The sequence below is a fragment of the Tachypleus tridentatus genome, chromosome 4 (assembly GCF_004210375.1).
Source record: "Tachypleus tridentatus isolate NWPU-2018 chromosome 4, ASM421037v1, whole genome shotgun sequence".
Taxonomy (NCBI): Eukaryota; Metazoa; Arthropoda; class Merostomata; order Xiphosura; family Limulidae; genus Tachypleus; species Tachypleus tridentatus.
The window spans coordinates 11842441-11867256 of NC_134828.1; the positions used below are offsets into that span (position 1 = coordinate 11842441).

At 37.3% G+C, this 24816-nt stretch overlaps 1 protein-coding gene across 1 annotated transcript in view; it reads left to right on the top strand.

The window, feature by feature from the left end:
* The first annotated feature begins 333 nt into the window (after window positions 1-333).
* LOC143250018 (glutamate receptor ionotropic, NMDA 3A-like) overlaps window positions 334-24816 on the top strand; it is a 95269-nt gene continuing 70786 nt past the window's right edge. The window contains 1 exon segment of the mRNA XM_076500653.1: window positions 334-482. Within this exon segment, the coding sequence (XP_076356768.1) occupies window positions 334-482 (149 nt within the window).

Sequence of the window (24816 nt, forward strand, 5' to 3'; positions counted from 1 at the left end):
GACTATTGGGTGGAAATGAGACATACTAGAACGTCAGAATAAGTGAAGAACTGACTGGCAAGCAGAAGAAAAACCTACAAGAGTTACTGTACCAATAAACAAGGCAAGACAGATCTTATACAACACAAGATTAAAACCACGACCAGGGATCCTATCTAGGTGAAGCTTACCAGATTCTCTCTTCAATGAGAGATCGATAAGGGAACAGTAAATGTTTGTACAGACTATACGATAAAACTTTGTGTATGAACATAAAGCTGTCTTTATACATAATGAAAAAGTATTGTAAATATTTACCTTAAATAGTGGCTTACTGTCAGAAATACCAAGTGTATGAAGGTACCCATCTACGAATTGGTGATTGGCAATATACCAGGCAGTAGAAATTTGGAAGAACCAACAGAAAGGATACTGATAAGGATCTGCAGACCCCACAAGAGTTCTAGTGGAGAATGGCAAAGAACAAAGTCGACATCCCAAATGTAGGTCAACGGGAATTAAAAGACGCACGAGGGAAGACACTTTAGTGCAGAAATTTTAGGACATTGTCCAAGAGAAAGTGGAGAAGAAGACCAAAGGGAAGAGGATTTACAAAATAGAAGGTCAAAATACACCGCTGTAATACTTATGAAGGCAGTTCTACTAGAGAAATTAAACGGATCATATTACCAACAGAATACCAATGTTTGCTCTTACAGGGAATATTTGGCAGCATTTAGTAAATTCAATTCTCGCTCAATTAATGTTTTGCAACACTCATTACTACGGTCTGAGAAACAGAAATCACAGCAACTATAACCTAATGGAGTCTAGAGTCCATTATTAATCACTTACACAACAGGCTGAATAAACAGAATAACCGAACTAAAACCTTTTTTACAGCTCTTTTTTCTGATGATGTTGCGTAGTCCAATTGTTGTGAATTGATACCATTTTACTAGAATCTTCTGAAATGTTCTCGTTGCTTTAAGCAAATATTGTTACATCATAGCATCTCGTAGGCCTTGGTCAGGCAATATATATATCAGACCAAATCAGTGCAACATATTTAAAAGTTAAGTTAGTGAAATCAAAAATAAAAGTGAAGTTAGATTGTATGTAAGTTTAGCTGTAATGAAATATTTCTGAAGCACGTTTCACAACTTATGTTGTAATAACATAGATAAAGGAGAATAAAGGGCATTCTAAATTAGTTGAATCCGCCTGTGTGACATTGACCAAAAGAGACAATTATTTTAAACTATGAATACGAGTGTGATAAACAATACTGTAATGAAATATGTATAGGTATGTTTCACTTGTTGTAAATATATCATTTTAAAATAAGCGGACTGGGTGCTGTCCGTTTATTGTTGAAAGTTATCACCAACAAGTCACAGACATCTACTGTAAAAAACTCGGCCCCTATAAAACTGACAACCCGTAACGTTTTTATAGACAGCAATTAATTTCGTAAGCAAATACATTTCGTAACAGCTACAAAGAAGTGTGTTTTTCTTATAGTAAAGCCACATTGAGCTATCTGCTGAGTCCACCGAAGGGAATCGAACAGCGTTGTAAATCCGTAAACTTACCGCTGTACCAGCGAGAGACGCAAATAATAGAGAATATTAATTTTAATTCAATATATTTTAAAACCAAATCAATAAATGCATTTATTTAACATCTTTCAACATTTCTTTGAACAGTGAAAGTAAAATTTGTTAAACTTTCCCAGTGTACCAATGGTAATGAGTTATCCTCCAAAACACTCTTCCAACTAATATAGGAAAAGTTTAATTTTTAACCTACACTAACGCCCACTGTGTTTGCTCTTACAGGGACTATTTACTAAATTCAGTTTTAACTAAATTAATGTTTTACAACGCTCATCACTCCAGCTTCCTCGGCCTGAGTAAAGGAATTATAGCCACTATAATCTAATAGCACGATTTTAGGTTGAAAGAGTAAATATCCGCCTAAAGCCTGTCATTAATCAGTTACAATAGGCTAAATAAACAGAATATCTAGACGACGATTAATTTAGGCTTAACACAGTAAACGCCATGCATTAAAGGTAAAGTTTTTCGCTGTATACATCCGACTTTTTTGACGAAAATAATAAATTATATGTGTTAATATTCTTTGAAAATATTGTTTTATAATTTAGAGCATTATTTTTCACCATTCTTATTTTCTATTAATATTTAAATTCATGAAGATTATATTTTTTCCTTATTAGTTTAGTATGTAAATTTAGAACTAATTAAAGCTGTTCGAAACTCGTGAGACGCTAATGGGATTCAGGCCGAAAAACAAAACAAGGAAAAAGATTAACACAAAGATAGTGACTTATGACTCAATGCATTTAATGATATGAGACTAGAGTTTTATTAGTTATTGATTTTAATTTCTACGACACTATGCACTCCTGCTGGATTGTACAGAATTGGCTCAATTAATTTTAAGTTACTTTTAAATTTTGACGTGCTAACTTATATCTATTCTTTAGAGCCGAACAAAGCGCAGATAGTCCACTGCGTAGCTTTGTGCCATAACAAAAACAATGCACATTAACCCATGAATAGTTGACTCATTTTCCATAGTTTTAAAAAATATATATCGTAACAAGAATTCTTTCTTCCTTTCCACTTCGACATTTTTCGGAAAGGAACAAGTTGCTTGGATACAGGAACTTAACAGATACAGCGAACAGATATTATTTTCCTAATAGAAAATCTCGTTGTCAAGGGAAACCAATTCAAACATTTATAATAAAGCTAAATCATTCAGTTTGATTTCGGAGACACAATAAATCATGCTATTGAACCATTGTCAAGAGGTACGATGAAAATTCACAAAGTTTCTAATTTCTTTTTCCAGTACTTGCTTCTATGATTACATACATGTTAGAGATACATCCATGATAATATTTACTGTTTCGTTGATCTAATACGTAATATCCCTATGTGATAAGTGATAAAGCGACCTAGAAAAAAAATCACTCTGTACTTGATACGCATTAAAAAAAGAAATACATTTTTTTCTGTTCCCTATCTATGATTTAATTAACGACGGCCTCTCAAGTGTCAAAAGGTTATTACACGTCACAGGTGTTAGCGATGTTTTATTTTTCACATATGAACGACTTTTGTTTTATAACATCCTGCACTTCTGTCCTCTTGGCCTATCATTCATGACTTCAGTTTTTTTTTAGATGTTTTAGAAAGTCTGCGTGGCCAGTACTTACATATAACTCACGTTCTTGAAACAGCTGTACGTAAATTGGATGTGAATATCACACCCACATTTTACTGAACTCGTATAAAAAACTCGCAGAACACAAGTATACCGTAATTAATAAGGGCTGTGTTGAAATGTGAAGTCTGGTTACCCACATATTTAACACCATAGATATTTTTTTACTGGATATAATATGATGTAGTTGTCGTAGTTTACTTTGAGCTAATTTAAATCATTTTGCTTTGTATGTCTTTCTCTGAAAACCATCATAATGCATTATTAGGCTTAACAGAATATCCATAGTTTAATATAGATCATCTACTTACAAAGTTACTACGACGTTTTTTAAACCTAAGTAACAATAAGAAAACAACCAAATAAATACTGTTTATATCTTACCATTAACATGATGAGTTATTACTGTTAATTTGCTTTTAATCAACACTTCTTTTAGTTTGTTTCTTGCTAAGGCCGAAGCTACGCTGAAAGATACCTGAACCGTACCAACCACCTACCACCGATCCCCTGGCAGACATTTCTTTCAGAAAACGTTTTATCAGGTTTAAAATATTAGATTAAATTTCACGACATTCTAAAAATATAAAGCAATTTAAGCTATTATACAGTGTGTCAGGTGATAAATTTGGTAGTTTTACGTTAAAATGAAAAATTGATGTTAAAGATTTAACATAAAGGTTTGTTTTTAATAAATAGGGTTAACAATTATTGTTCTGTTATTTACGAGATCTGTATAAATAACGAGATGTTATTTCAAGGGTATTTTTGACACAGTACACATGGCAGGGATTTGGATCTAAAGGGCTGTCCCTGTCTACTTCTACAATGTTTGTTTGTTTGTTTTGAATTTCGCGCAAAGCTACTCAAGGACTATTTGCGCTAGACGTCCCTAATTTAGCAGTGTAAGACTAGAGGGAAGGCAGCTACTCATCACCACCCACCGCCAACTCTTGGGGCTACTCTTTTATCAACGAATAGTGGGATTTAATGTATTATAACGCCCCCACGGCTGAAAGGGCGAGCATGTTTGGTGCGACGGAGATTCGAACCCGCGACCCTCAGATTACGAGTCGAACGCCTTAATCCACCTGGCCATGCTGGGCCACTTCTACAGTGAGACAGCCTGAATAAGCTAACACGTCGTCTCGATAATGAAACAGATACCATCCAGGAATGGGCAGGTGGTTTGGGCACTCGCAGTCTGAGAGTCTCTGTTTCGAATCCCAGTCCCACAAACCATGCTCACCATTTCAGCCGTATGAGCGGTATAATGCTACGGTTAATCTCACTATTCATTGGTAAAAGAGTAGCCCAAGAGTTTGCTGTGGGTGGTGATGACTAGCTACCTTCCCTCAAGTCTTTCACTGCTAAATTAGAAACAGCTAGCGCAGATAGCTTTTGTGTAGATTTGCGCGAAATTCAAAACAAGCGAGACCAAGAAACAACAAATTAAAACATATCTAAAATTAAAATTACATTAATCATTGAAAGGCTGTGGTTCTTTAAACAATTTTCCTAAATTCTACAACATTTATAAGAAAAATTATTGGAGTAATCATTGTCTGTGTTTTTACTTTCCAGACTTTGTGGGTAGGTAGCGCTTACGGTTATATCCTATGTTTATAAACATAGGAAGATAGTATTTGTTTAAAATATTCAAGCAATGTATTATAACTGCTATTAACGTATACTGAAGTAAATCCAAGGGTAATAAGTACAATCACATGTATTTTAGGCGTTTCAGCCGTGGGAGCGTTATAATGTTACGGTCAATCCCACTATTCATTGGTAAAAGAGTAGCCCAAGAGTTGGCGGTGGGTGGTGACGACTAGCTGCTTTCCCTCTAGTCTTACACTTCTAAATTAGGGACGGCTAGCGCAGATAGCCCTTGTGTAGCTTTGCGCGAAATTCAAAACAAACAAACAAACAAACAAACAAATTCAGTATCCATATTTTGTCTTCAAAATATGTTAGGGAACTAAACAGAACATACATTATACGAAAGGTTGAAACATTTAACACATTTTACAAAAATAATCTATATTTCGTCGTTTTATTTCGACGCCACCTGCCTCAGATTTCTGTTTCTCTACCAAGTTAATTTACGATTGTTTAACGTGAAAGAGCAGTGAAGTGTTTAATAGAAACTCGGTTGTTTAATTAATCCTCCAGTTTCTCTGTAACGCTTGGAGTCGTAGTGAACTAGATTTCACATTCCACGAATGTTCTGTAAACCTCAGATCAGTGGTATATCCATATCCACTAGCTGTGGTCCTTGGCCGTATTTACTGGGCCGTGGGTGATACAAACAAGTTACTGAAGAAGGGTCGAATTTCCGGTCGACGTAGGAGTCAAATTTTTACGGAAACGAAGGTCTTAATGTGTTTTAATATTCTTTGCTCATCGTATTCATTTGGCCTTTAGCCAATAAAGATTGTGTTGTTTTTATATTTCATTCTGCATATTACAACCTCGCACTTTGACCTTTCTCTGTCACGAAGTTGGACTAGAAAGAGGTCAGGGGAGCCCCTTCCCCATCTTCAATCAGGGAGTAATCACTCAATTCAATATTGCTCCTATATTTCAACAGATGTACGATTTTTCAACAGAAATTCAGTTTTTGGTCAAAACTGTTGATTTGATGCGAACAGATAAATATTATAAAATGGATTTTTACAGTTGGATGTATTTTGTTTGTTTTGGAATTTTGCACAAAGCTACTCGAGGGCTATCTGTGCTAGCCGTCCCTAATTTAGCAGTGTAAGACTAGCGGGAAGGCAGCTAGTCATCACCACCCACCGCCAACTCTTGGGCTACTCTTTTACCAACGAATAGTGGGATTGACCGTCACCTTATAACGCCCCCACGGCTGGGAGGGCGAGCATGTTTGGCGCGACGCGGATGCGAACTCGCGACCCTCACATTACGAGTCGCACGCCTTAACGCGCTTGGCCATGCCGGGCCTCAGTTGAATGTACACACTTTAAATAATAATATGAAAAGTTTAATCCATGGTCATAAAACAGTTAGCCCACGTTTGAAATTTTGTACTTAACAATAAACAAACAAATCCATTATCCAGTAACTTTTTGGTCCTCCGGTGCGGCAGTGGTAAGTTTACGAACTTGCATCTCTTAAAATCTTGGGTTCGATTCTCCGCGGTAGACAGAGTGTAGGTAGCACAGTGTGGTGGCTTTGGGCTTAAACAAACAAACGCCCCCCCAAAAAACAAACAAACAATCTTCGCGAACCAATGTAAACAATTGAAATATTATTTGTTTCTCGTTTATGAAATATTTGTTTTAACCAAGAAATTATTCTCTGTCGTACTTATTTTCCCGAATGGATTGTACTGAATATCAGTAACTTTTTATCGTTTTTTTTCCACCCCTTTACGTGTAATTGTGTATGGTTCAAACCAGTAATCATATGCATATCTGTAAATGTTAGGTCATCTTGAAACAGGAAATAGACACAAAATATATGTTAAAATCGTATTTTATGATATATTATTAAGTCGCATTAAGTTTTTAGGTCAATGTAGTTTTCTCGTACTCTTGTTACTGTATAATGTGTTGTAGTAACAAAGTAAGAAGCAGAAATAAAAATCAAACTCAGTTACAAAAATTAGGCTTTTTTATCACTACTGAGGTGGGCGATACTTCTTGAGTTTCCGATCACGCAATTTACCAAGGCTTTTAGGCCTAACTGCAACTTCCCATTAGTAACATCGTGACAAAATTGGCTCACAACATACCACGCCCTTTCTGTTAATCTGCGAATACATAAAGACATTTACAAACTGTATTTTGAAAGCGTAACGCCCCAATATTTACAGTAGCTATGAGGTGTGTTGTTATTTACAGGTGAATTGAATTATATGCTATACTTTACGTTCGTAAATTACAGTTACGAACGTACACAAGGAGGTGAATGGGTATACTACAATCCTCACTTACCTACCTTTATGGCCCCAAAGTGCCTTTCCTCTTATTTTATAAAAACTGTGAACAACTACGAAAAATATATCTGATCCCACACTTTGCTTCCAGCGATGTATCAGGGTTTGTTTGTTTAAGAACAAAGCCACCAATCTGGGGCTATCAACTGTGTTCACCATGGAAATTCGAACCCTGGATTTTAGCTTTGTAAGTACATAAAATTATCACTGTTTCATAGGTGGACGGGTTATCATACCAGGAAAGACAAAATCCAGCTTTAAAATTAATGAAACACAGGGATCTGTTTTGTTTTAATTTCGCGCAAAGCTACAAGAGGGCGATCTGCGCTAGCCGTCCCTAATTTAGCAGTGTAAGACTAGATGGAAGGCAGCTAGTCATCACCATCCACTGCCAACTCTTGGGCTACTCTTTTAGCAGACGAATAGTGGGATTGACTGTCACATTATAACGCCCCCATGGCTGAAAGGGCGAGCATGTTTGGTGCGACGGGGATTCGAACCCAATACCCTCAGATTACGAGTCGAACACCTTAACTCAGCTGGCTATGCCGGACCTCAAAAATGCAATCATGAAATAATGCTTCTCCTTAAACCATTGCGCATGCTGGTTTTTATGTCAGTATTGCATGCCATCTTAATGTGACGTGTTTACAACGAGCTACTCTGGTAATATTCTTAGATTAGTGTGTATTTTGTGCTAGTGTTGGACGTCATCTCCGTTTGACATACCTTATTAGATACTTCTCACTGGGGACTCGTGGTCGTAGATGACAATGACTATTGATGGTGAGATAATAAAGTCGTAAAGTCAGATTACATTATTAGCTTCAGGTTGTTGATGAAATAGTTGATTCGAGTTGGACTTACTGTCAACATGTGGCTCTAATGTAATTTTTCAAAAATCCTTCATTTATCCACGTGCTCCAATTTATATTACAATCATACCATCGTTTCTATACAATAAACGCGGAAAGAAAGTGTGAAAAAGACACACTAATTTAAAATTATTTTTATTGGACAGAAGAAAACAAGAACGGAACTTAAATATATTTTAGAAAATAGACAAATCTTCGAATATCTGTTAATTTTATGTTCCCCACTCCCAGTGGCTCAGCTGGGAGTTTGAAGGCTTATGAAACTGAAAAGCGGGTTTCGATAACCGCAGTGGTCGCAGTACAGATTGCACATTGTCCAGCTTTGGGCTTAAAGACAACAAACAAACAAACACCTTCATTAAAAGATCATTAAGCCCCGTTTTAATTATTAAAGCCTTCGCAACGTGATTTTTGCTTAATAATTGGATATGAACTTAAATAAATACCGATTTGTTCTTCCAGTTGAAAATAATTTATTATCAAAAGTGATTAGATTTATGAAAAGATCGCCTCCATTAGAGCGCTAAAAAGTGTGTGTGTGTTTCCTTATAACAAAGCCACATCGGGCTATCTGCTGAGCCCACCGAGGGAATCGAACCCCTGATTTTAGCGTTGTAAATTCCGAGATATACCTCTGTACTAGCGGGGGGGGCGCAAAAAAGGAGAAGGACTTCGCTGTTGATCAGGGCCCCTGCTGAGACAGCGGTAAGTCTATGATTTTACAACTTTAAAATCAGGGGATTCGATTCCCCTCAGTGGACAAAACAAATAACCTGATGTGGCTTTGTTATAAGAAAACACACATTGCACAAATAGCCCATTCTGTAGCTTTGTTCTTAATAAAAACCAAACAAATACCTTCGAAGATGTTGAGCACGAACACGTTTAAAATGTTGCTGTTCGTATCACAATAGACTAGATTATAGTATCAAAGTTTACTGATACATGTTCCTTGTTTATTAGGTCGTCTGTAAAGAAAACATTTCCCTTTTTTTATATTTTATACAGTGCCCTCTACCACATACTCTCGTTGGGGAAGATTTTACAGACGACAGCGAAGAATGTTTAGCCTAAAAGCTACTCGATAAGTGCATAGTTATAAAAAACAACAAAGTACGAATTTAAAGTTTGAACTCAAGGGCCTGTTACGTATTATAAGTGAACGAAAGATTTGAAAAGTAAATCCTTTCCTCTTTACGGATCTGTTATTCAACCTGGTGACAAGGACACCCATGAATCTAGTCCACATTTTGATTACTAAACAATAGTAAAAAAACAGTGGAATAAAAAAACCGAACTGTTATAATCGAACCTTAAGAGTTAAAGGTACGGAATCGTAAAAATTATTATTTACAGTAAAAGAGGTCACTCAGAATATGAGCCATTACGATCCAGTGAAGAAGAAAATATAGGGTTGTAACGCTGACGAGACTTAACTAGAACAGTTCGTAACCCTGAAAGCTAAGATTTATTGAAGTCAAAACACATCGTTAGGACTCGTTTGTTTGTTTTAGTACAAAGCTGCGAAATAGGCTATATAAGCTCTGTTCATCACGAAGAATCGAAGCCCAGATTTTAGCGTTCTAAGTGTGTTAGCTTACTGCTGACCTACTGCAAGCGACCGCTAGAAACATGTTGTTTCTATAGCGTTGGATTTGCGCGTGAAGAGTTCATTTCTACTTCGCTATTGTATCTGATGGTAATTATTACCTACTTGGACACTGGTACATTTATACCTAACTTTGTTTTTGTTTTCTTTTATAAACATATTTACTTTGTCACTGTCATTTTGATTGTGAGTTATATTATATTCTTGGCTCACTGGTGCAAATACAGTTTTATGTTAGTTGATTTTTGTCTTTTATACATAATTTGTGGGTTTCTCAGGCATATAAATCCAGGTGGGAAACAAAGATTTGAGACATAGACCTCTCCCGCAAAGTTCTTTGTTTGTGTCGCCTTTAAGTTTGTCCTTATATGCTGGTAGTAACATCTGAAGATATCCTAGGGTATAACAACCTGTGGAACAGAAGGCACAAGTACACCTTAATATAATTGAAAAATCTCGTTATTTTAAATATATTGGACATAAAATATTCACCCAATTATGTGAGTTTACTATTACAAGTTTACTATTATATAAACAATAACTTGACGTAAATGAAACAGTAAAACTTTTTATTTTGAGAACTCATTGTAGAATAGGAAAAGTATTCATCAATTTTAAAACATGGATAGGCACCCGTCACTGCTTGTGCACCTACTCACCGCAGCACCATCACTACTGGTGCACCTTCCCATCGCAGCACCATCATTGCTGGTGCACCTACCCACTTGAATCCCACGACTACTAGTGCACCTACCCACCTCAGAGGTGATGAACAAACCTGAATCAAAAAGAAAAGGTTAAAATCCATCTATTTTTCCTGAATGTTCTTGGAATTAATTCGCTCCTATCACGCAACGTTCTGACGAATGACGTTTTAAAACGGAGCTGATTTTGAATAATTTGTACATAGTAAATCCTGTCATGCTATCGTGTCATTAAGAGAACGGTTGTGTATCAAAAAAACAAAACGTCCAAAAGATGCCATATACATCAGATACACGTGCAAGAAACATGAAATCTATTCAGGCACTTTGCACTGTGTCAACTGAATTGTTCAGGGTGTATGCTCCTTAATGTTTTCATTTGTGAGCAGAATTTTTAAAGTTCAGTGGATATTTTGGCTTTTCAATAATGACAAAGAGCACGCACATTAAGGCTTAGCTAGACAGAACACTACGAGAAAGAAAATGAACGGTTCTTAATATCTTACTAAAAATCAGTTATAATTCTGAGTTATGGAACAGAAATAGAAAACAAGTATTAATGTTTTATTGATTTGACGTGTAGGATATAGGATATTTAACTATATGTTAACTTGATTAAACTGCTAAACATTAACAGAACATCTCTTCAGATGTATTAGAAGCGGATGTAGTCTGACATATCCATATTTCTTTGTGAGAGTTAGTTAAACTGAGTTTAAACCAATTTTCAATTAAATCCTAACACTAGCAAATCATTCTGATATGTTTCAAACTACGCGTGCAGACATACATCAGTGATTACCGGAACTTAGAAATATGAATGCTAAAGATAGACATATTTACTTGGTATTTATATGTCTTGCGTTTAGAGAGGGGGAAAAATGAAAATTGTGCAATTCTGCAGACTTACACTGTTCTGGTTATATAAACCGTTCAGTCCTACAGACATACACTGTTTTGGTTATATAAACCGTTCAATCCTACAGACATACACTGTTCTGGTTATATAAACCAAGCAATCCTACAGACATACACTGTTCTGGTTATATAAACCAAGCAATCCTACAGACATACACTGTTCTGGTTATATAAACCGTTCAATCCTACAGACATACACTGTTCTGGTTATATAAACCGTGCAGTCCTACAGACATACACTCTTCTGGTTATATAAACCGTTCAATCCTACAGACATACACTGTTCTGGTTATATAAACCGTGCAGTCCTACAGACATACACTGTTCTGGTTATATAAACCGTTCAATCCTACAGACATACACTGTTCTAGTTATATAAACCGTGGAGTCCTACAGACATACACTGTTCTGGTTATATAAACCGTGCAGTCCTACAGACATACATTGTTCTGGTTATATAAACCGTGCAGTCCTACAGACATACACTGTTCTGGTTATATAAACCAAGCAATCCTACAGATATACACTGTTCTGGTTATATAAACCGTGCAGTCCTACAGACATACACTGTTCTGGTTATATGAACCGTTCAATCATAGAGACATACACTGTTCTGGTTATATAAACCGTGCAGTCCTACAGACATAGACTGTTCTGGTTAGATAAACCGTGCAGTCCTACAGACATACACTGTTCTGGTTATATGAACCGTTCAATCATAGAGACATACACTGTTATGGTTATATGAACCGTGCAGTCTCACAGACATACACTGTTCTGGTTATATAAACCGTGCAGTCCTACAGACATACACTGTTCTGGTTATATGAACCGTGCAGTCTCACAGACATACACTGTTCTGGTTATATAAACCGTGCAGTCCTACAGACATACACTGTTCTGATTATATGAACCGTGCAGTCTCACAGACATACACTGTCCTGGTTATATAAACCGTGCAGTCTCACAGACATACACTATTCTGGTTATATAAACCGTGCAGTCCTACTGACATATACTGTTCTGGTTATATAAACCGTGCAGTCCTACAGACATACACTGTTCTGGTTATATGAACCGTGCAGTCTCACAGACATACACTCTTCTGGTTATATGAACCGTGCAGTCTCACAGACATACACTGTTCTGGTTATATGAACCGTGCAGTCTCACAGACATACACTGTGCTGGTTATATAAACCAAGCAATCCTACAGACATACACTGTTCTGGTTATATAAACCGTGCAGTCCTACTGACATACACTGTTCTGGTTATATGAACCGTGCAGTCTCACAGACACACACTGTTCTGGTTATATAAACCGTGCAGTCTCACAGACATACACTGTTCTGGTTATATAAACCGTGCAGTCCTACAGACATACACTGTTCTGGTTATATGAACCGTGCAGTCTCACAGACATACACTGTTCTGGTTATATAAATCGTGCAGTCCTACAGACATATACTGTTCTGGGTATATGAACCGTGCAGTCTCACAGACATACACTATTCTGGTTATATAAACCGTTCAATCCTAGAGACATACACTGTTCTGGTTATATAAACCGTTCAATCCTAGAGACATACACTGTTCTGGTTATATAAACCGTGCAGTCCTACTGACATACACTGTTCTGGTTATATGAATCGTGCAGTCCTACTGACATATACTGTTCTGGTTATATAAACCGTGCAGTCCTACAGACATACACTATTCTGGTTATATAAACCGTGCAGTCTTACAGACATACACTATTCTGGTTATATAAACCGTGCAGTCCTACTGACATACACTGTTCTGGTTATATGAACCGTGCAGTCTCACAGACATACACTATTCTGGTTATATAAACCGTGCAGTCCTACTGACATATACTGTTCTGGTTATATAAACCGTGCAGTTCTACAGACATACACTGTTCTGGTTATATGAACCGCGCAGTCTCACAGACATACACTGTTCTGGTTATATGAACCGTGCAGTCCTACAGACATACACTGTTCTGGTTATATGAACCGTGCAGTCTCACAGACATACTTTGTTCTGGTTATATAAACCGTGCAGTTTACAGACATACACTGTTCTGGTTATATAAACCGTGCAGTCCTACTGACATATACTGTTCTGGTTATATAAACCGTGCAGTCTCACAGACATACACTGTTCTGGTTATATGAACCGTGCAGTCTCACAGACATACACTATTCTGGTTATATAAACCGTTCAATCCTAGAGACATACACTGTTCTGGTTATATAAACCGTGCAGTCCTACAGACATACACTGTTCTGGTTATATGAACCGTGCAGTCTCACAGACATACTTTGTTCTGGTTATATAAACCGTGCAGTTTACAGACATACACTGTTCTGGTTATATAAACCGTGCAGTCCTAGTGACATATACTGTTCTGGTTATATAAACCGTGCAGTCCTACTGACATACACTGTTCTGGTTATATGAACCGTGCAGTCTCACAGACATACACTATTCTGGTTATATAAACCGTGCAGTCCTACTGACATATACTGTTCTGGTTATATAAACCGTGCAGTTCTACAGACATACACTGTTCTGGTTATATGAACCGTGCAGTCTCACAGACATACACTGTTCTGGTTATATGAACCGTGCAGTCCTACAGACATACACTGTTCTGGTTATATGAACCGTGCAGTCTCACAGACATACTTTGTTCTGGTTATATAAACCGTGCAGTTTACAGACATACACTGTTCTGGTTATATAAACCGTGCAGTCCTACTGACATATACTGTTCTGGTTATATAAACCGTGCAGTCCTACAGACATACACTGTTCTGGTTATATGAACCGTGCAGTCTCACAGACATACACTGTTCTGGTTATATGAACCGTTCAGTCTCACAGACATACACTGTTCTGGTTATATGAACCGTGCAGTCTCACAGACATACACTGTTCTGGTTATATGAACCGTGCAGTCTCACAGACATACACTGTGCTGGTTATATAAACCAAGCAATCCTACAGACATACACTGTTCTGGTTATATAAACCGTGCAGTCCTACTGACATACACTGTTCTGGTTATATGAACCGTGCAGTCTCACAGACATACACTATTCTGGTTATATAAACCGTTCAATCCTAGAGACATACACTGTTCTGGTTATATAAACCGTGCAGTCCTACAGACATACACTGTTCTGGTTATATGAACCGTGCAGTCTCACAGACATACTTTGTTCTGGTTATATAAACCGTGCAGTTTACAGACATACACTGTTCTGGTTATATAAACCGTGCAGTCCTACTGACATATACTGTTCTGGTTATATAAACCGTGCAGTCCTACTGACATACACTGTTCTGGTTATATGAACCGTGCAGTCTCACAGACATACACTATTCTGGTTATATAAACCGTGCAGTCCTACTGACATATACTGTTCTGGTTATATAAACCGTGCAGTTCTACAGACATACACTGTTCTGGTTATATGAACCGTGCAGTCTCACAGACATACACTGTTCTGGTTATATGAACCGTGCAGTCCTACAGACATACACTGTTCTGGTTATATGAACCGTGCAGTCTCACAGACATACTTTGTTCTGGTTATATAAACCGTGCAGTTTACAGACATACACTGTTCTGGTTATATAAACCGTGCAGTCCTACTGACATATACTGTTCTGGTTATATAAACCGTGCAGTCCTACAGACATACACTGTTCTGGTTATATGAACCGTGCAGTCTCACAGACATACACTGTTCTGGTTATATGAACCGTGCAGTCTCACAGACATACACTGTTCTGGTTATATGAACCGTGCAGTCTCACAGACATACACTGTTCTGGTTATATGAACCGTGCAGTCTCACAGACATACACTGTGCTGGTTATATAAACCAAGCAATTTTACAGACATACACTGTTCTGGTTATATAAACCGTGCAGTCCTACTGACATACACTGTTCTGGTTATATGAACCGTGCAGTCTCACAGACACACACTGTTCTGGTTATATGAACCGTGCAGTCTCACAGACATACACTATTCTGGTTATATAAACCGTTCAATCCTAGAGACATACACTGTTCTGGTTATATAAACCGTGCAGTCCTACAGACATACACTGTTCTGGTTATATGAACCGTGCAGTCTCACAGACATACTTTGTTCTGGTTATATAAACCGTGCAGTTTACAGACATACACTGTTCTGGTTATATAAACCGTGCAGTCCTACTGACATATACTGTTCTGGTTATATAAACCGTGCAGTCCTACTGACATACACTGTTCTGGTTATATGAACCGTGCAGTCTCACAGACATACACTATTCTGGTTATATAAACCGTGCAGTCCTACTGACATATACTGTTCTGGTTATATAAACCGTGCAGTTCTACAGACATACACTGTTCTGGTTATATGAACCGTGCAGTCTCACAGACATACACTGTTCTGGTTATATGAACCGTGCAGTCCTACAGACATACACTGTTCTGGTTATATGAACCGTGCAGTCTCACAGACATACTTTGTTCTGGTTATATAAACCGTGCAGTTTACAGACATACACTGTTCTGGTTATATAAACCGTGCAGTCCTACTGACATATACTGTTCTGGTTATATAAACCGTGCAGTCCTACAGACATACACTGTTCTGGTTATATGAACCGTGCAGTCTCACAGACATACACTGTTCTGGTTATATGAACCGTGCAGTCTCACAGACATACACTGTTCTGGTTATATGAACCGTGCAGTCTCACAGACATACACTGTTCTGGTTATATGAACCGTGCAGTCTCACAGACATACACTGTGCTGGTTATATAAACCGTTCAATCCTACAGACATACACTGTTCTGGTTATATAAACCGTGCAGTCCTACTGACATACACTGTTCTGGTTATATGAACCGTGCAGTCTCACAGACACACACTGTTCTGGTTATATAAACCGTGCAGTCTCACAGACATACACTGTTCTGGTTATATAAACCGTGCAGTCCTACAGACATACACTGTTCTGGTTATATGAACCGTGCAGTCTCACAGACATACACTGTTCTGGTTATATGAACCGTGCAGTCTCACAGACATACTTTGTTCTGGTTATATAAACCGTGCAGTTTACAGACATACACTGTTCTGGTTATATAAACCGTGTAATCTGACATACAATCATAGTCTTGGTAAGAGAAGAAAACGCTGTAAACTGACAGACAGTCAGTCACACTTCTGGTTATAGAAGTCATGTAGTCTGACAAACAGTTGCAGATTTGGTTACATACACTGTATGTAGATATTGTAATAGAAACAATGCAATCTGAGAAATTCAAATTGTCTTATCTATAATAGCAGCTAAAGTAATCTGATAAGCATTCACAGATTTGATTATGGAAGGAAAATAGTGCAGTTTGAGAAAAGGTCGTAGATCTGATTATATAAACTGTGTAACCTGAAGGACAGTCATTATCTTGGTTATAGAATCAGTATAATCCGATAATCACACTGTTATATTTATGTCTTACCTCTACGTTTATTAAATGCATTGTTATTTTACCAGGAAGATTGTTTTCATTGTCATTATTCTGGGTTCTATACCGAAGCTAATTACACTATCTAATGTTTTCTTTTGTAAATAACGTGAGAGAATCTCACGTTTTCTAAGTTTTAACAATTAATTTTAAATGTGTTATACTATTCCACATAAACCTATGCATATATCCATGTGGGTTGGGTGTGAATTGTTGGTTAGCATGGGTGAATGTGAACCCATTGGTTCTTGATGCATTCCCTTTTGTAGCAAAAAAACAACAACAAAAACGCCTCGCATTTTGAAACTGTGGGTATGTTATAAAGAGTCCCCCAGTAGTTGGTAGAGAGTACCGTTGATTAGCTGCTGTGGGTATGTTATAAAGAGTCCCCCAGTAGTTGGTAGAGAGTACCGTTGATTAGTTGCTGTGGGTATGTTATAAAGAGTCCCCCAGTAGTTGGTAGTGAGTGTCGTTGATTAGCTGTTGTGGGTATGTTATAAAGAGTCCCCCAGTAGTTGGTAGAGAGTACCGTTGATTAGCTGTTGTTGGTATGTTATAAAGAGTCCCCCAGTAGTTGGTAGTGAGTACCATTGATTAGCTGCTGTGGGTATGTTATAAAGAGTTCCCCAGTAGTTGGTAGTGAGTGTCGTTGATTAGCTGCTGTAGGTATGTTATAAAGAGCCCCCCAGTAGTTGGTAGAGAGTGTCGTTGATTAGCTGCTGTGGGTATGTTATAAAGAGTTCCCCAGTAGTTGGTAGTGAGTGTCGTTGATTAGCTGCTGTGGGTATGTTATAAAGAGTTCCCCAGTAGTTGGTAGTGAGTGTCGTTTATTAGCTGCTGTAGGTATGTTATAAAGAGCCCCCCAGTAGTTGGTAGAGAGTGTCGTTGATTAGCTGCTGTGGGTATGTTATAAAGTGTCCCCCAGTAGTTGGTAGTGAGTGTCGTTGATTAGCTGCTGAGGGTATGTTATAAAGAGCCCCCCAGTAGTTGGTAGAGAGTGTCGTTGATTAGCTGCTGTAGGTATGTTATAAAGAGCCCCCCAGTAGTTGGTAGAGAGTGTCGTTGATTAGCTGCTGTGGGTATGTTATAAAGAGTCCCCCAGTAGTTGGTAGTGAGTGTCGTTGATTAGCTGTTGTTGGTATGTTATAAAGAGCCCCCCAGTAGTTGGTAGTGAGTACCGTTGATTAGCTGCTGTGGGTATGTTATAAAGAGTCCCCCAGTAGTTGGTAGCGATCACCGTTGATTAGCTGCTGTGGGTATGTTATAAAGAGTCCCCCAGTAGTTGGTAGAGAGTACCGTTGATTAGCTGCTGTGGGTATGTTATAAAGAGCCCCCCAGTAGTTGGTAGTGAGTACCGTTGATTAGCTGCTGTGGGTATGTTATAAAGTGTCCCCCAGTAGTTGGTAGCGATCACCGTTGATTAGCTGCTGTGGGTATGTTATAAACAGTCCCCCAGTAGTTGGTAGTGAGTGTCGTTGATTAGCTGCTGTGGGTATGTTATAAAGAGTCCCCCAGTAGTTGGTAGTGAGTGTCGTTGATTAGCTGCTGTGGGTATGTTATAAAGTGTCCCCCAGTAGTTGGTAGAGAGTACCGTTGATTAGCTGCTGTGGGTATGTTATAGAGTCCCCCAGTAGTTGGTAGCGAGTGCCGCATATCAGTTCAACACGGCGAGTATAGATATTCCTTTACGTGAATATTTGAAATACGCGAAAAAACAACAACGTTCAATTATCTTCTTTCTTAGCTGCAAAAAAATATGTTACCTGTGCAACAATACAGACGAGCGAAACAACACAAAGGCACTATATTTACTTATCTGACCAACTTGGTTTTGTATTAAACATAAAGCTACATAATGGGGTGTCCATGTTACGGCTATGACGGGTATCGACACAATTTTTAGCAACATAAGACTGCACACGTGCTGCCGAGCGACTAGAAGGGACGTTGTATGTAATCAGTCTTACAGATATTCGACATCTGAGTTACCTTGCACCACATACAGGTGAATTTATCCAAGTGAAAATAAGAAGGAATCCTTATTAGCCACGACTCTTATTAGATCACAAATCCGTCAAGAGATGGGGTTACAAGCTAAAATGTTTGGACTTGATAAAAAATAACACGGATCTCTATTAAGCTTGAAAATAATGTTAATATGAACGTCATAAAACCACCCGATGTGGCTAGATTAATATTTTATGTTGGACAATATATTTACTTATAAACTCAAGTAATACAGTATAACTATCCAATCAACACCCTGACTATGCTAGAAATTAATTGTCCAAAACAAGCCGGTTATAAATGAACAACTCTACGAGTTTGCTGTCACAGACTTTAAACGTGTTAAGAATTTTGTGTTATTTTTTGTTAAAATGTAAACAGGATTATTTTGTGCTTGTTAAAACTCATTAGAAATTTACACCACAAAAAGACGCGACATATTTAATTAATCTCTCGTTTAATGATGTAATATTATAATATTAAGCATAAAGATCTATTGGATTTTAAGTTTTTCCAACACCAGAAAACTGTTTCTTTTATGTATTTTCTCACCTGGTTATAGTTAAATTTGAAATCTGACACATCTATAGATGAAAAAGCAGAAATAGATAATTTCTTTATTTAGAATATCGTACTCAAAGATCATCTGCACTGGCTATTCGATGATTTAGTAGTGACGGACTACATACTAGAGGAAGGGCAACTGGTCAACACCACCCACCGCCAAATATTGGGCTACTCTTTAACCAACGAATAGTCAGATTGATTAGGACATTACAACACCCCTACTGCTGAAAAAAGCGAGCGTGTTCGGTGACGGAGAGTAGAATTAGTTATAACGGGTAAATGTATCTGAAACAATGTCAATCTGTAATTAACATAAACTCTCATACTAGATGTGATACTATAGTATCTAAAACAATGTCAATCTGTAAATAACATAAGCTCTCATACTAGATGTGATACTATAGTATCTAAAACAATGTCAATCTGTAAATAACATAAGCTCTCATACTAGATGTGATACTATAGTATCTAAAACAATGTCAATCTGTAAATAACATAAACTCTCATACTAGATGTGATACTATAGTATCTAAAACAATGTCAATCTGTAAATAACATAAACTCTCATACTAGATGTGACACTATAGTATCTAAAACAATGTCAATCTGTAAATAACATAAACTCTCATACTAGATGTCATACTATAGTATCTAAAACAATGTCAATCTATAAATAACATAAACAAACTCTCATACTAGATGTCATACTATAGTATCTAAAACAATGTCAATCTGTAAATAATATAAACAAACTCTCATACTAGATGTGATACTATAGTATCTAAAACAATGTCAATCTGTAAATAACATAAACCCTCATACTAGATGTGACACTATAGTGTCTAAAACAATGTCAATCTGTAAATAACATAAACAAACTCTCATACTAGATGTCATACTATAGTATCTAAAACAATGTCAATCTGTAAATAACATAAACAAACCCTCATACTAGATGTGATACTATAGTATCTAAAACAATGTCAATCTGTAAATAACATAAACTCTCATACTAGATGTGACACTATAGTGTCTAAAACAATGTCAATCTGTAAATAACACAAACTCTCATACTAGATGTGATAGTATAGTGTCTCCGAAAATATTCTTTTAAAAGTAAATAAAATAAAATAAAATAATAAATATTTGTATTTCTTACTGTTGAAATTCGTATATTATGCTGTGTTATAGCCTATAGAGTGCATAATTTTTCTCGTGACTCATGGCATGCGCACGTTTTACTGACGTCATCACAGTACAAATTACAACGTTACGCGTTCCTTATGTGACGTCATTTTAATGTATACTGACTAGGGTGCGTCAACAAACAAAAAGTTGTGACACTCAGTCGCTCGCTTATAATTTGATTCCATTCAATGAAAAAAATATGCTAGCGTAAAAATCAATCCAATACATTAATATTTAGAGGTTGCGCAATGCGCACAAAATAACAACGTGCTTCCGGAACCAAACGAAAAGTTGGCATTAGTGAAAGGCTAGCTTCGACTTTAGACAGAACCCAGATCAGTGACCGAAAAGCCGCGCACATTTTGCTTCCTTTTGCAGCTCATATTGGACATAATATCGAGGATCTTACCATTAGCCCAAGTTCCATAAGGAGGAATCGAATTACAAACCGTACTCTTCTAGCAGCTGAATTGAAGGAAAGTTTTTCTCCAAACGTTCCTTTGACATTACATTGGGATGGTAAGCTGATGCCTGACTTGGTTGGCAGAGAGAAGATCGAACGTTTGGCAATTTTAGTTTCAGGTAAAGGTATAGAGAAGATTCTTTCAGTGCCCAAGATTGATAGTGGAGATGCAAATTCAGTAGCTTCTGAGATCGGATCAGTTTTAGTAGAATGGAATGTAAAAGACAGAATTAAATCGCTTTGCTTTGACACCACGGCGACCAATACAGGATCCAAATCTGGTGTCTGTCTGAGGATTGAAATGTTACTTGAACGTGAGCTCTTGCACCTTGTTTGCAGACATCACATTTTGGAGATTCTTCTGAGCTCTGTATTCTCTACTCTCGTGATAGAGACATCATTATGTATTTTTGAAACTTTTGTTTTTACCAGCATAAACAGACGGAGAGAGCAATGGATGCTTCCGAACGCCAGATTAGTCTCATGTTTCACATAATTATACGCCAAGAGCAGCTATCTGGAAAGCCAGAAAGCTTAGTGGGTCGCCAAGACTTTTTTCTAATGCCTTTGTTGCAGGACCTACGTTTTTATGATCCTCACTAGGTAATAGGATAAGCTTCCCTCTGGGTGTTATTGGATTCTCCTTAGTATCATTTCCTCTTCCCCTGTGGGCTTATTGTGCAAAATAAAATAATGGAGATTCTCCGGTGTTGAAATGGAAATTACAAGAATGATTAGGCTCAAAAAAAGACTTGAATAGAACTGTTTGTTGTACATGCATCAGTATCACATATATGCACTCATGGTTCTCCAGTACACCTTGCATTGGAAACTTTTTACGTGTATATTTGGATTTTTGTATTGTGGATTTTGTATAAAAGAAAATTACTTAAGGTATCATCAATAACACCGTGTACGGTGTTACAGGGGGATAGGACTTAAGGTATCATCAATAACACCGTGTACGGTGTTATAGGGGGATAGGATAGTGTGTAGTCTTTGTGAGTATGTTTGTGTAAGCCTTTAATTATGAAGACTTTCTGTTTTAGATGAGATATCAGTTATATTTACATTCTGATCTCATCATTTTCAAAGATATATAAATATTAAAATATTAAAGAACTTAATCCTTATTTTGTTGTCTTTGGATCTCGTGAGATAATTTAGGGAAAGTTTAGTGTTAAACGACAACTTGTTTATTCAAGACATGATTTAGTTGAAGGCTTGCATTACCTTTAACTTGTATTCCTTTATTACAGGACGTCTTTTCAATCTTTATTGCTAGTGACTGTTTTATGTAACTTTTGTCGCTCAAATCGTGCATCATTTTAATTCAACAGTTTACGGCAGAGGGCAGCACCAAGAACGAAGACCAATTTCAGTATATGATTCAGGTGGCAGAAGAATATCGGCGAACATAATGCGAAGGGGGCAGAGAAGGGGGCAGGCAAGATAAAACTTCAATGAAATAAATTTTTCTTTCAAGTTTTTATGTTTTTGCTAATTGTATAATCAATAAATATTAAATAATCTCTTTAAATAATTTAATTACCATTAACAATGTAATGTAGGGTAAATTTAAGGAAAATAGTGAACTTTACGAGGGATGCGCGACCCCTAAATACTTCGCGATTGAAATGAAACTTTGTCTATGTTCTTTTCTCATGCAGTGGCACAACTGAGCAACTGAGCAAAAAAATTGGGACATTTTAATTTTTATCCTTTATCCGCTGATGCACCCTAATACTGACTGATGGGCATCACACTACTACATAGAGCTCCGCGTATTTAAAAAAAGCGACCCCTCCCGGTAGCCTTCATTTCATGTTTTGGAAAAATTATCAATATTAAAGAAGTGTTATAGCAATTTTTTAGAATTATAATAAGTTTTATTTGATTAATCTAATTACGAAATTCTGCTTTAAACGAGGCCAATGGTTTTTTTTGTTTAATTTTGTAGTTTGTTTGTTTTCAAATTTTGCGCAAAGCTACACGAGGCCTGTCTGCGCTAGTCGTCCCTAATTTAGCAGTGTAAGACTAGAGGGAAGGCAGCTAGTCATCACCACCCACCGCCAACTCTTGAGCGACTCTTTTACCAACGAATAGTGGGATTGACCGTTACATTATAACGCCCCTACGGCTGAAAGGGCGAATGTTAGGTGTGACAGGGATTCGAACCCGCGACCTTCGGATTAAGTTTGTAGAAGAAACAATCTTACTGAAAACAGCCTACACTAAATTATTCCAACAAACAATTTCCAAAGTTATTTTCCCTGGATTATATTATTTCAAAATATCTACAATAAAATCACCTGTTGGTCTTTCTCTGACAATAAATACATAAATAATCGATAATTTCTGACTTCTCGTTCTCTGCGAGTTTCTTTTAAACAAATTTTTATTGACATTCCAAACAAACTGTTTGACCGTCTTAGGTTTAGTCATTGAACTGGGTGCTCGTCTTTCTGAACTTAAGAATGGAGTATTATAATTCAACATCGGATGTGTTTAAGAACACGTGGGCCGTAAGTCATTCTTTAATCACTGTACTTGAAGGTAACTCGATATTGAATCCTATACACTAATTATTTCACGTTTTCATAAAAAACAGAAACATTTGTTTGTTGTTGAATTTCGCACAAAGCTACTCGAGGGCTATCTGTGCTAGCCGTCCCTAATTTAGCAGGAAACAGAAACAATTATTGATGTTTATGGTTTGGTTTGTTTCGAATATCGCGCTAAGCTACACGGGGGCTATCTGCGCTTAATGTGTATGAGATGATAGCTGTAAACTGACAAACAATAATGTGAAATTCGAATTTAACAAATTTTCATGCGATCTGTTTTCGATCAAGCCTTCCAGAAACTAAGAAGCAACCCTGAAGTTTATACCCTCCCCCAGTAGCGAAGTGGTATGTCAGTGGACTAGTACTACTAGAAACAGGGTTTCCATTCCCGTAGTGGGCAGAGCACAGATAGCCCTTTGTGTAGCTTTGTGCATAATAAGAAAAACATACAAAAATGGGGTTTTGCTACCCGCAGTGAGAACAGCACAGATAACTTATTGTGTAGCTTTGCACCTAACAACAAATATTCAAACAGAAATTGACAGTCAGCAACAACAGAAGAACGTGTATACCCCAAGTTTCACATCAGAACTCATCTCAATCTTTACAGTTTGCTCTTTGATGTTTATTTGAAACACAAGTGAGTATCATTTACTAGAAAACGGATAGTTAGGCGGATTGGATTGGTAGAAATTATTATTGTGGCTCATGGCGGCTTCTCATTTATAAAAATGTTTTGTTTTTTTTAAACAAGGAAATTAATGTAAAGACAAATACAAATAGAAACAATGAAAAAAAATGCTCCATATACATATACTGGAGCTGGTACTGAGAAATGAGAGAGAATTACCTACACATCCAACACGACTGGACTTGCACACGGTGAAACTATACCTACACATCTAACACGACTGGACTTGCACACGGTGAAACTATACCTACACATCTAACACGACTGGACTTGCACACGGTGAAACTATACCTACACATCTCACACGACTGGAATTGCACACGGTGAAACTATACCTACACATCTAACACGACTGGAATTGCAAACGGTGAAACTATACCTACACATCCTACACGACTGGACTTGCACACGGTGAAACTATACCTAGACATCTAACACGACTGGAATTGCAAACGGTGAAACTATACCTACACATCCTACA